General features: G+C 55.3%; 1 protein-coding gene across 1 annotated transcript; it reads left to right on the forward strand.

Moving 5' to 3' along the window:
* The first annotated feature begins 3419 nt into the window (after nt 1-3419).
* On the forward strand, nt 3420-12696 carry LOC101141440 (NUT family member 2D). Its single transcript, XM_004049725.5, is given in 8 exon segments — nt 3420-3608; nt 3610-3742; nt 5775-6474; nt 8430-8558; nt 9531-9670; nt 10113-10495; nt 10975-11091; nt 11425-12696. Coding segments are annotated over 8 exon segments (2418 nt in total). The 5' UTR covers nt 3420-3575; the 3' UTR covers nt 12208-12696.
* The last annotated feature ends 484 nt before the right edge of the window (nt 12697-13180 follow it).

Below are 13180 nucleotides of genomic sequence, written 5' to 3' on the forward strand. Positions count from 1 at the left end.
CAAATTATCCCAATCTAGTATGAACCAGCTCCCACATTGCCAAGTACTAACCAATAACCATATCACATACCTCTAATACATATAAATTCAACTCTCCCACTCTCCTGTATAAAAAGAGAACCTCATCTCTCTATCAGACACACACATACTAAATTCCCAGAATATATAACCCTAATAACCACTTACTGAAAAACACAAGCACATAGCTCCACAAAACCTTCATCTAAACTGCCACGCCCTTGAACACATCCACAGACTCAATACTCATGTAGTTGTCTACATGCCCTAAATATACCTGCGATTAACTAACACGCCACAAATATACAAACATGCCACCTCATATCCCCAAATACACATACAGTTCCACAATACCTGCACATATGTAATCACACTTCCAAATGCTCACACAGAAATAACTCCTCCATCTTCCAAGACACAGAATCATATAAACTCCACCTCATAACTGCACACGTTCATCCTACCAGTCCCCCAGTAGACATGGATCTGCCCTCACACATTGAAATAGCCATACACACCCCCTGAAAATCATGAAAAGAAGCACGCATCACCATGCAACATGCCCTGAGCATACAAATGGTCTTCCTACATTTCCCAAATACGTAAACCAGAGCGTACATCCACAAAATAGACACAAGCACTTTCTCTGTTATTGCCCATGTGCACAAGATAATTCTTCCAAATCTGCCAAACATTAGACAAATATAAATCGCCAACATTCATCTGAGAAAACACATGGAAAATACATCTTCACAACCCAAATCACAAATATATAACCCCAATTCTTCTGGTATACATATCTTACATCTCATATTCTCCAAATATAAACTCTCACTCCTACACACTCTCACAAAAACAGTTATGACCTTCTTTTTTAGGGGGCGGGGAATGGAGTCTTGCTCTGTCGCCCAGGCTGGAGTGCAGTGGCACGATCTGGGCTCATTGCAACCTCCGCCTCTTGGGTTCAAGTGATTCTTCTGCCTCAGCCTCCCGAGTAGCTGGGACTACAGGCATGCACCACCACACCCAGCTAATTTTTGTATTTTTAGTAGAGACGGGGTTTCACCATGTTGGTCAGGCTGGTCTCAAACTCCTGACCTCAGGTGATCCACCTGCCTCGGCCTCCCAAAGTGCTGGGATTATAGGTGTGAGCCACCGTGCCCGGCCCAGTTATGACATTCTTTAATCTGCAGTCTCCACACAGACACCACCAACCCACACATGTGAATACATATTAGATTCTCACCAATTAAATACACATCAAATTCCAAACTAAGAATTCATATAAACACATTTTCACATACACAAAACCACCCACACAAATCTCACACCCTCCAAAATCCAAAATAAATCTTCCTGACATTCTCAAGTACACACTAACCCAACCACCCAAGATAACACACGTGTGTGCAGTAAATTTTAGATACATGTGAAGCCTACAATTTACAAATAATATACCACTACTTTTTATTTGTAAATCCCACATAAGTAAGCGATTCTCATGGAAGCTTTTCTTGACTTTGGCCACACTCTTGCATCCACAACCAACTTCTGCTACCAAGTGAACAAACTATGACTAAAGGCCTGTTCTTCCACTTTGCAGCTGCTCCTATCAGTGACAAATCAGCGTATTAGAACATGCATGCTGGCTGATCATTCTGATCAAGTCAACAAGCTTCACAACTTACTCAATGAGGTCGTCCGTGAGAACTTCACTGTTTTAGGAGGACAGGAGCTACTTCTTTGCTGAACTGCATCACGGTTTCAACTGCTGAGGTTTTCTTCAAGCTTCTGCATTGTTTGGAATGTGAAAGGCACGGCCGAGACACACTTTGAGGTTCCCACTGCATTGTTACACCTCCCCCCTCACTTCAGGGCCAGGTGAGCAAGGGAAAGGAGCGCGGCATGGGCGTCCCGCAGGGCCCCCGCTAGGAAAGCTATGAACGCTCCCGCCTTGAGCGCAGCCACAGGCCTGCTCTGATCACAATGTGCGGTCGCCTCGCGGACACTGGTGACCAGTGGGAGCATGACCAGGAGGTGATTACCTTCTGATCACGCTTGGCTTTATTTTTAGGTAACACCAAGAAGGACGCCATGAGAGCGAAGGCTGTTGGGTAACCGCCCTTTGCTCTCGCGCTGCGCGTCTCCCTGCCATGAACCGCCGCAACCGGCGCTGGGAGCGGTTGAGGGCGGCCGGCCTCGCGCTGGAACCTCGCCTGCCTCAAGGCTCGTGCGGCGGCGCACGGGGCAGGCCAGGAGCCCGCCCTAAGAAGGCCCCGCTGGAGATGTGGAAATGGAGGGACGCGGCACCTGGGCGCTTCCTGGGGCCAGAAAACGCCCCCTCATTGGAACCTCCATGACCGTGCCTCTGAGAAACTAGCGCGTCCGCAACGATCACTCCTAATTTTCGGTAATACAAACCTGCAGTCCATGCACTTAGGTAACACGCTTGCTGAAAGGTTTACCTTTGGAGGGTTTATCCTAAAGCAAAGTATCCTCGAATTGCATGTCTTGCATTCCCTTTGGATGGCATTGATTTCATTCCTGCTCATGCCTTTCCAAAAATAGTATGCCCTGTTTTCCTACTCAGTCTGGAGGTTCCATTAAAGAGTATTTCTGGCAAAGATTTTTAGACCTGAAAACACACTCCAAAATATACTTTCTTCTGACTCCATTCCCAGAGTTTTTCCTACCGCATTCAAATGATTTCTAGAAATGTTTTTGTTGTAGCCTTGATCAATTTCAGTCGATAAAGCTGCAGATAGTAAGGGAACAATTCCACGCTCCCCACCCCTGACTCTGCAACACAGTGCAGAATTCCAGTTGGCAATAAAAAATTAGTAGAGAAGCAACTCACTGACTTGAGTTTGTAATAGCTTCAGAAGAAACTTTAATCGTCACATCCTTTCTGCTCATTTGCAGGATTCCTATCGTCTGTCTCCACGTGATAACACTGAAGAGCCTTCACGTTGATGCAGGCCCAGGGCCTCAAGTGCAGAGACTGAGAGCTCTGCAGGACACAGCATGGAGCTGCCATTCCTCTACTGGGTGGAAGAGCATGTGTCCTCTGAACAGAGGATCCAAGCCCTGAGACGTTCTTTCTCAGCTGTCAGTGCGGCCCGGGACTTTCTGTGGGGATGTCTGGATTGGCTGAAACCATCCTGATTTCAAACACGCAGTCCCCTTGCCTTCCTAAGAACCCTTGTGTTTCTCAGACTGAAAATGTGTTTTGAATTTTGTTCACGAAGTGAGGCCGCTGTTGAAATTCGTCAAGACTGGGAAAGAGCCAAAGTGGGAAGGAGCATGGGTTGATTGGCACAAAAGTAGGTCTGTTGGTAAAGAATGGAAGTAAAGGGGCCATCAGGTAGAAGCTTTTGCTGTGAGTCAGAAGGACAATTTAAAAGTTGCCTAAAGAGGCACACGCCATCTCTGCTGCTGCCTTCCAGTTGGAAGGGAAACTCAGGTTCTTGCCTAATGGCCGAAGCCCTTCACAGAATGTCCCCCACCCCTACCAGCTGCCCACTGCCCCTCCCCCTCTGCAGAATGTCTGGGGTCCTATGTTCCAGAAACCTGTTGACTTTCAAGTTTTCCCTGCGTCAGTTGGACTCAGGAGCATCTGCTGAGCCAGGTCACTCTCTGGGTCTTACCCTTGGCTTTTCTCATTGTGGAAACTGCCAGACAGCGGTGGTCAGTGCCCAGCCTGAGGGGATGGCTTCAAATGGAGGTAAGCCTGTAGGGATGGGGGCATTATCTGAGTCTGCCGTGCCTCAACTCCTTAGGAATTCAAATTTGACAGTTGATAGGGCTGATATTGAGGAGGGAGGGAAGACTGGATGTCCCCAAGGACATCACACCTGGGGATGGCCATGGCACCCTGAGTCTGTGTTTAGGGAGGATGGCCCCTTAGAGGTGGAACAAGATGCCTGGGGGAATACACCGTGTAGGAGAAAGGACAGAGTGGATGGATTGATCCTTTCTAGAAGGAGACAGGTCACGTCATTTTGTGTTTGTAGGGAGTGGTGGGATCATGTTGTGCTGGTGGCCCCGGGAGGATGATAGGCAAGCCTGAACCCTGTGCCATATCTTCAGGCACCTGGAAGGTGCCCTTCCATAGTGTTCAGAGAGATTTGGACTGGAGTTTTCTCGATCTTAGGGAGGAGTGGGGAGAAGTGGTCTCAGCCAGAAAACTGTTGGGTGGGTTGGCTGTGACAGAGCATGTAGTGACAGCCCCTGGGTGGGCGAGGCTGGGGGCTACTGTAACTGCCACAGCCCAGAGCCCCTCAGCTCTCTCCCTAGAGATGGCTTCTCTGTCAGTTCAGGTAGCTGTTGGCTTTAACAGGGGTGGGGGCAGATGAGGAAGTTCAGGCAACACAGGGCCTGGGTTTCCTGAGTTGTTCTGAATTGTTTCCCCTTTTGTGGAAGCTCAGGTCTTCAGACCCACTTCCTCTTGTCTGCTAGCTCGTGGCCTGTCCTCTGCACTTTGTGTTACTGTGGAGATGAAGAATTTGCTCCTATTCCATTTATACTACCTCATGAACGGGGTGCAGGTGTGGATTCTTGCTAGTTCTCAGTGGAAGGGTCTGGAAAGGCTGGTTTCCTTTTCAGTAGAGGAAGGAGAGTAGCGCACGAATGGGAAGATGGTTCTCTTATTATTATTATTCAAGTTAGGATATGTGTCCTGAATGATGAGGTGTATGTGCTGTATCCCTTATTCCCCTTGACTAGAGACTGCATGAGGTCCTACTGAACAGGGATGAGTTCCAGACAACTTTGCCTCACCCGGCCCATGGCCCAAGAACCCCTGGTTTTCGGTTGGTCACTATGTTCAGTTATTGGGAGCTCAAAGGAGAAGGGCCAGGGATGGGCTCCTTGTCCCACTACCTATTGTAACATGACCAGCAGCTGTGAAAATCCCTAGACACCTCCCCTGATAGCCCTGCTGCTCGCCATTTGCTGGCTGTGTTCTAATCGTGTGTGGCTTTTGCTGGCTATGCAGTGACACTGTCTCAGGGGACTCCACCACTGCCTCTCAGACCTGCTCCCTGGGAACAGAGCTTCCCGAGTGGCAGCCGGGACCATCGAGTACTGCGGAAAGGGTGGCCCGAATCTGACCCCTATTTAGCACTTGCTGCGGGTGGTGCCAGGACAATCACTTGCATGCTGGGCATGATGAGTTATGGATTATCTTCAGGGTTCCTAGGGCGCTGGCTTGGGAAAGATTTCCATCCAGTGGTTTTGTTTGTTATGTCTGAGCTGGGAAAGAAAGGGGTTTACAAGAGTGTCAGGAAAAGGAAGATTGAAGAGGAGATGGGGCCATAATATTCGGAAGCTTCTGGCTTCCTGTCGGCCTTCTGAGTGCCGAGCACTGCCCTGGGGTAGGCCCCTCACCTGTTGCTGAGCACGCTGAGGACCACCAAGCCGCTGAGAGACTCATCCCTGACCCATGGCTTGGGAGATGCCTGTGAGGCTGACAGGGTCTGCCAGGGACACCCGAGGGAGACCCTCGGGCAGTGAAGGCTTGGCTGTTACTTCTTGGGAGACAGGGGTCAGGGAGTCTTGGTGACCGGGGCCAGGCTCTCTAGTGGAACGACTCTCCGTGGAGGAACAGAGCATCCGATGCACACTCAGGGACATTTGCAAGCTGCAGTTTCCCTGTCATACGCCCTTAGCTGTTGGCACTCCCCTCTGATTCCCCAGTGGGACTAGTGTGGACCTGGAGACCCCAGCTCATTCACCTCTTTCCTTTGTCTCCACAGCATACCCAGTGCTGGGACCGGGCGTGACCGTGAACCCTGGCACCTCCCTGTCTGTGTTCACGGCTCTGCCCTTCACCACACCCGCTCCCGGCCCAGCACATGGGCCGCTCCTTGTGACTGCAGGGGTTCCTCCAGGCGGCCCTCTGGTGCTGTCTACCTTCCCCAGCACACCTCTGGTGGCAGAACAGGATGGCTGCGGCCCGAGTGGGGCCGGGGCTTCCAACGTCTTTGTCCAGATGAGGACAGAGGTGGGGCCTGTGAAGGCCGCTCAGGCGCAGACCTTGGTCCTAACTCAGGCCCCCCTCGTCTGGCAGGCTCCAGGCACCCTCTGCGGAGGTGTTGTGTGTCCACCTCCCCTACTCCTGGCAGCTGCTCCTGTGGTGCCTGTTATGGCTGCCCAGGTGGTTGGGGGCACCCAGGCCTGTGAGGGAGGCTGGTCCCAGGGCCTTCCTCTTCCACCACCACCACCACCGGCTGCCCAGTTGCCCCCCATTGTGTCCCAAGGGAATGCTGGGCCATGGCCACAAGGGGCTCATGGAGAGGGCAGCCTGGCTTCCTCCCAGGCCAAGGCCCCGCCAGATGACTCCTGTAACCCCAGGAGTGTCTATGAGAACTTCCGACTCTGGCAGCACTACAAGCCCCTGGCCCGGAGGCACCTTCCCCAGAGTCCTGACACCGAAGCGCTTTCGTGCTTCCTCATGTGAGTGTCCTCGGGGCATTGGAGCTGGTCCTGCAGCTCACACGTAGAGGCTGCTGGATGGACGGGAGGTCACGCTGTTCAGGGGAGCTTGCAGGGCGGTTGTGAGGGTGATGGGCTGCACTATGGGAAGGTACATTTTCAACAATATTAATCTGGCTGCAGCTCAGGACAGACTGTCAGGGGCCTCATCTCAACTGCCCGTCACTGTCCCGTGGGTCCAGCCAATCCTTACTTTCAATAATTTTCACAACAATGTTTACAGAAGACCCAGGTCAGAGAGGGTTCCTGGTGTGACGTGAGCTACGGTTTGGGTTTAGGTCTTTGAGTACACACCCCAGTGCCTCCCCTTTAACCCAGTATTGATGGCCAGGAGCACCTCACATGGGGCCGGGGGGAGGAGCTGCAGGGCCCAGCAGGAACCTGGCACATAACTGCAGTTCCGCTGAGGTCCAGTTAGCACAGCGGTGGTGGAGCCTGCACAGGGGGATGGTCTTGGGCCCTGCACTGGGGCCGATGCCGGGCAGGTATTTGCATCTTCACCCTCAATCCCGCCTAGAAAAAGGGACAATGATGCTTCATTCAGAGGATGGTGAAGAGATAACTTGAGCTCACATATGACATGCATAGCACAGTGCCTGGCACATGCTATGACACATTACATGACAGCAGTTATGATTACTGTCCCCATTACTATCATTATCAAGACTAGGCCATCTAGGAGAGCACTCCCCAAAGCCACGGGCTCCAGTGATAGCTCTGAGTGCACCATGAGTCCAGCAGCCCAGGGCCATGGACTGTGGTGACTGTGAGGCAGCAACGTCAGCATCTGGGAGAGTTTGTGGTTTCATTCCCAGTCCCTGCCTCTCTCCACCCTGCGGTGCCTCTGTGACCCTGTGTTTCCCGCTGATGAGCAAACGGGAGCTTGAGCACATCCACCGTGCAACACACTGGCCATTCCCCTAGGGAAGTCCCCTGCCTGGGGTGTAGGTGGAAGGTGGCCCCATTTTCATCCCCAAAAATCTCGCTGTTCCCGCACCCTGGAACTGGTTGCATTCCTCCTTGGAGCGGAGTCCCGGTGCACTGGGGACCCTGATTCTTGGGGTGGAGCTGCCCCAGGCTCACAGGCCTTTGCCATGGCTCCTGTGGGAATGTGGGATCTGGACCTGCTGCTTGCAGTGGCGTGGACACTGCTCTGCTTTGGTTTTGGACGTGTGCTCCTGCTCCTCATGCTCCAGGGCCCTGAGGCTACGTCCCCAGGGGCTGCCTTGCTCCGGAGTCCCCAGGAAGCCCGTTAAATGCTCAGTCTTGGGGCCCTGGAACCTGCACTTTAACCCTCACCCCCAGGTCATTCTGTGTGCACGCTGTCTCAGTCAGCTCAGGCTCTGCCGTAACGAATGCCATAGACTGGGTGCTTTATCAAGACATATTCATGTCTCCCAGTTCCAGAGGCCAGAAGTCCCAGATCAAGGTGACAGCAGATTGGGTGTCTGGTCAGGGCCCTCCTCCTGGCTGGAGAGAGCTGTCTCTGGCTATGTCTCCTCGTGGCTGAGAGCAAGAGCCCTGGCATCTCCTTCTGCCCTTATCAGGGCTTGGATTCCATGACTGGGACCCACTCTCATGACCTGCTTTAACCCTGATTGCCTCCAAATACTGACACACTGGTGCTGAGGGCTTCAGCACAGGAATGTTGGAGACACACATGTTCCACCCATAGTACTGAGTCCACTTCTCAACACTGAGGACTCGAGGGGCAGTCGGAGAGGCCACTTGGTAGCTTGTGTTGATGTTTGATCTTGGGGGTGTGTCCTGGGGCCTGCGGAGCCCACATGGGGGAGAACAGGACAGGGACAGATGGCAGGACAGGTGTGGGGAGGACAGGGGCCAGGTGTTGGGACCAGGTGGGCTTGGGATGAAGGCTGGGCTTATAGACTGAGACTGACTGCACTGGTTTACAGCCCAGTTCTCCGATCTCTGGCCCGGCGGAAGCCCACCATGACCCTGGAGGAGGGACTGTGGCGGGCCATGCGGGAATGGCAGCACACGAGCAACTTTGACCGGATGATCTTCTACGAGATGGCGGAAAAGTGAGTCTGGGGTCCTGGGAGCAGGGCCCGCGTGGCAGGGTGAGAGTGAATGACAGAGGCCCGGTGGCCGTGGTGGCTTCTCAACGTGGAGTATGAGGAGGGTGTGGAGAAACCCAGGACACTCTGGGCCCCTGGCTCCCTCAGGAAGCTGCTCCTGCCACCTAGAGTGTTCTGGGGTCTCTGTCCTGGCCTATTGGGAAGCACCCCCTGCCTGGCCTGGGGCCATCCCTGCCTTGACACTGGAGGTCATGGCAGGAGCAGCCAGCATCACAGCCCAAAGTGGGTCACCTCCAGCTGTGGGGATGGGGAGAAGGGGCGCTAGTGACTATGGACAAGAGTAGGGTGCAGGCTCCTCACAGCAGTGGCCAGAAGTCGGTTTTCTCCCATCCCAGCCTGGCCAGGGAGTTGGGTTGGGGAGATCTGCACCTGGGACACCATGGGACCCATCTCTGGCCTGACTGCCTTTGCTCCTGGGCAGTCCCCTCCATGAAGGCAGACAGATAGACAGCAGCCTCAGGGGAAAGGGGCCCTGTCCTGTGAGCTCAGCTTTTGCTTCCTCCTGACCAGGGGTCTCCCAGGCCTCGTGCCCCTGGGTTATCTTTCAGGGGCTCACAGTCCTAGCCTCAGGACTCCTGCATCTGGGCATCATCCCTGATGCCTTCTGCCATAAATCCCACCCCTGGCCAGCTGAAACCTGGAGGAGGGGTCCCCCGAGACCCTCCTGGACCTCGTGGCCCTGAGTTGAGTCAGGAAGCCCCGTTGATGCCATGGGCTCTGCAGGGGCCGGGTGAGGGAGGGTGAGCCCAGAACTCTGGGAGCAGCTTTCTCCTGGGACTGGGGGATGGGACACAGTGAGGGCCTGGACAGCCCACCCGAGGCACTCCCTCCTATCCCTGCCCTCGGCCGCTGCCTGGTCCTGGGGGGAGGGGGCCTGGACCCTCTCAGCACAGCCTGGGCCTCCTTCACCGCCAGGTTCCTGGAGTTTGAGGCTGAGGAGGAGATGCAGATTCAGAAATCGCAATGGATGAAGGGGCCCCAGTGCCTGCCTCCTCCAGCCACACCGAGGCTTGAACCTCGAGGACCTCCGGCCCCTGAGGTGGTCAAGCAGCCAGGTATGGCTTCCCATATTCCCACAGGAGCCATGGCAAAGGCCAAAGGGGCCAAGGGAGGCCACTGTCCCCACACCCCATGCTTCCCTTCGAGAGGGGAATTTGCTCCCTCCAACAGGACAGTTTCCAGGAGCATATGTTCGGTATTGACCTGGTCAAGTTTCCTAGCTACTCTCTCCCCTCGCCTGTCCAAAACTCCACATATGCTCTGCCCAGGAAGCAGGGATGAGCGGGGAGAGTACACGACATGTTGGTGGCTCCAAACTTCCTCCCAAGTGATGCTGTCTCAGATGTGCCCCTCCTGCCTCCTCCGGGGGCGCTGTGGTTCAGGTGGTCCTGACCCAGCTGGGACCCACTTCACATCCCCAAGCCCTGCCCTCCCCTGTGTGGTGCAAGCAGGAGGAGTGGCCCTCACCACGCCCGTCCTCCTCCCTCTCTGCCTCAGTGTACCTTCCCAGCAAGGCCGGCCCCAAGGCCCCGACTGCCTGCCTGCCACCACCCAGGCCCCAGAGGCCAGTGACCAAGGCCCGCCAGCCACCACCCCGGCCCCACCGGCGAGCAGAGACCAAGGCCCACCTGCCACCACCCAGGCCCCAGAGACCAGCAGAGACCAAGGTCCCTGAGGAGATCCCCCCAGAAGTGGTGCAGGAGTATGTGGACATCATGGAGGAGCTGCTGGGGCCTTCCCTCGGGGCCACGGGGGAGCCCGAGAAACAACGGGAAGAGGGCGAAGTGAAGCAGCCAAAGGAAGAGGACTGGACGCCCCCAGACCCGGGCCTCCTGAGCTACATTGACAAGCTGTGTTCCCAGAAAGACTTCGTCACCAAGGTGGGCTGGCCTGGAGTGCTGGGGTCTGCTGGATTCCAGGGTGTGGCACTCCCAGGTCCTTGGAATTAAGCTCTGTTCCTTAGCTACTCAGCAGTGTGTGTATTTCCATGGATTTGAGTGTCTGTGTATGTGATTGTGTGTGTCTGTGTGTTGCTGTGTGTTTGTGTCTGTGGTTTCTGTGTGTCTTTGTGTGTCTGTGTGGGTGTGAGTGTGGAGTGTGTACGTTACCTGTGTCTGTCTTTTCCTGTGTCATATGTGGGTCTGTTTGTGTGTCTGTGTGTGGTTTGTGTGTCTCTGTCTGTGCGTGTGTAGCTACCAGGTCTGTGGTCTGTGTCTGTAGCTGGTGGTCACCATGATATGAGACAGCCCCAGGAGGGTGGGGACGGGGCGCTCGCTGCTTTCTGCATCTCCTCCAGGTGTCCTTGGCTCCAGGTTACTCCCTGCCCAGGAAGCTCACGCCTTCTTCCTTCTGTTTCCAGGTGGAGGCCGTCATTCATCCCCAATTCCTGGAAGAATTGCTTTCCCCAGATCCACAGATGGATTTCTTGGCCCTAAGCCCGGAGCTGGAGCAGGAGGAAGGACTCACCCTTGCCCAGGTACCCCAGGGGCAGGAGGGACCTGGCACACAAGGCCCACCTGATTGTCTAATCCCCCCCGCTGGGGATGCTCGGCTTCTTGGGGAGCCACTCTGGAGTGGGAAGATGCAGGTTCAGAGGGAGTAGGATGGACAGGAGCCAGGGAGGGGAGTCAGCATGCAAGCTGTGGTGAGGCCCAACGGGAGGCCCGGCAGAGCCACACCCTCTCTCTTTGACATAAAGCCCAGCTGCCTCAGGCTTCCCTACCTGCCGCCTAAGTGCCCTGGTTTCCACCACCCTGGGCCCTGCTCACACCTGGGGCAGTGCCAGTAAGTGCCCCCTTTCCTCCCGCAGCTAGTGGAGAAGCGCCTCCTACCCTTGAAGGAGAAACAGCATGTGAGGGCAGCCCCTAGTCATGGCACAGCCCGGTTGGACTCAAGTTCTTCTAAGTTTGCAGCTGGCCAAGGAGCAGAGAGAGACGTCCCTGACCCCCAACAAGGGGTTGGCATGGAAACCTGCCCACCCCAGATGACTGCCCGGGACTCTCAGGGACGAGGCAGAGCACACACTGGCATGGCCAGGTTCAAAGACTCTGTTGTGCTTTTGGGATGTCAGGATTCCCCTGGGCTGAGGGCTGCCTGGCCAACCTCTCCTCCCCAGGACCACAGACCCACCTGCCCTGGCGTGGGTACCAAGGATGCCTTGGATCTCCCTGGAGGGTCTCCTGTCAGGGAGTCACATGGGCTGGCTCAGGGATCAAGTGAGGAGGAGGAACTCCCCAGCCTGGCCTTCCTCTTGGGTTCCCAGCACAAGCTTCTGCCCTGGTGGCTACCCCAGAGCCCTGTCCCTGCCTCGGGCCTTCTCAGCCCAGAAAAGTGGGGACCCCAGGGAACTCATCAGTCCCCATCTGCTGAGAGAAGAGGCCTCAACCTAGCACCTTCTGCCAACAAGGCCAAGAAGCGACCTCTGTTTGGAAGCCTGTCCCCTGCTGAAAAGACACCCCACCCAGGGCCTGGGCTCAGGGTCTCTGGGGAGCAATCCCTGACTTGGGGGCTGGGTGGCCCCTCACAGTCTCAAAAGAGAAAGGGTGACCCCTTGGTCTCCAGGAAGGAGAAGAAGCAGCATTGTAGCCAGTAGGGGCTTCTGAGCAGGCTCTCTGGGGCCAATCCCCAAGGATGGGGCTCTGGCATCCGATGCCCCAAAGCGGTCAAAAGCTTCTTCTCCCCCAGTGCTGATCTTGCTGGGCCTTAGCTTTGGAGGGTAGGGGAGGGAGGGGAGGGAGAGGGTGGCTGAATGGGGAGGGCAGGAAGGGAGGGTCTGGGGGGAAGGGGCTGGGGAATGGGGGTGGGAAGCAGTGCATTGAGGGCCTCGTGTGTAAGTGTGAATAAATGTCGTTGTCTTGGAAAATGCTCTTGGGGCTGCTGCCTCTGTCCTCGGTGCTGTGCTGCTCCGTGGAGGGTGTCTGTGAGGGAGGGCAGAGGAACTGGCAGATGCCAGGCTCTGGGAACCCACAGGGGCCGGCCCCACTCTTTCCTCCTGACGTAGGGAGCCCCTTCAGATGCTCCAGGGACTGACAGATGCTGAGGAAGCCCTGATCCCTCCCACCACCCACTCACAAGGCCCTGCCTGCTTTAGGGAGGCTTCTTGGGGCCTCCCATCGTTATCAGCATCCCTGGAAAATCCTGGGATTGGAGAGAGCTGGCTGGCTCTTGTTCTGCTCGGTGGGAGCTGAGGAGAAGGCAGCCGCCTGCAACATGGACATGGGGAGAGGAGGCTGCTCCTGCTTAACCCTCATCAGGAAGAGCGCGGGCACTGGGCTGAGGGGAGACGTTGAGGTGACCATCCACACAGGTGTGTTTGGGATACGATGATGGGTGGGGAGCAGGGGAAGTCCTTCTGCCTGTTTCTGGGCAGGAGAGAGTCTTGTCCAACTAGCTAAAGCAGATGCTCCTTGCTGTGGCCACAGGGACTGGCCTCGGGGCCCTCAAGGTCCTGCATGGAGCCCCCCACAGCTATGATTCCCTTCCCATATGATGACTGAACTCATGTGGAATTGATGTAGACACAGATTTACATTGGTTTCTAAAACAGTTCCCTCCCAACACACCAT

This window comes from Gorilla gorilla, chromosome 8 (genome assembly GCF_029281585.2).
Source record: "Gorilla gorilla gorilla isolate KB3781 chromosome 8, NHGRI_mGorGor1-v2.1_pri, whole genome shotgun sequence".
Classification (NCBI taxonomy): Eukaryota; Metazoa; Chordata; class Mammalia; order Primates; family Hominidae; genus Gorilla; species Gorilla gorilla.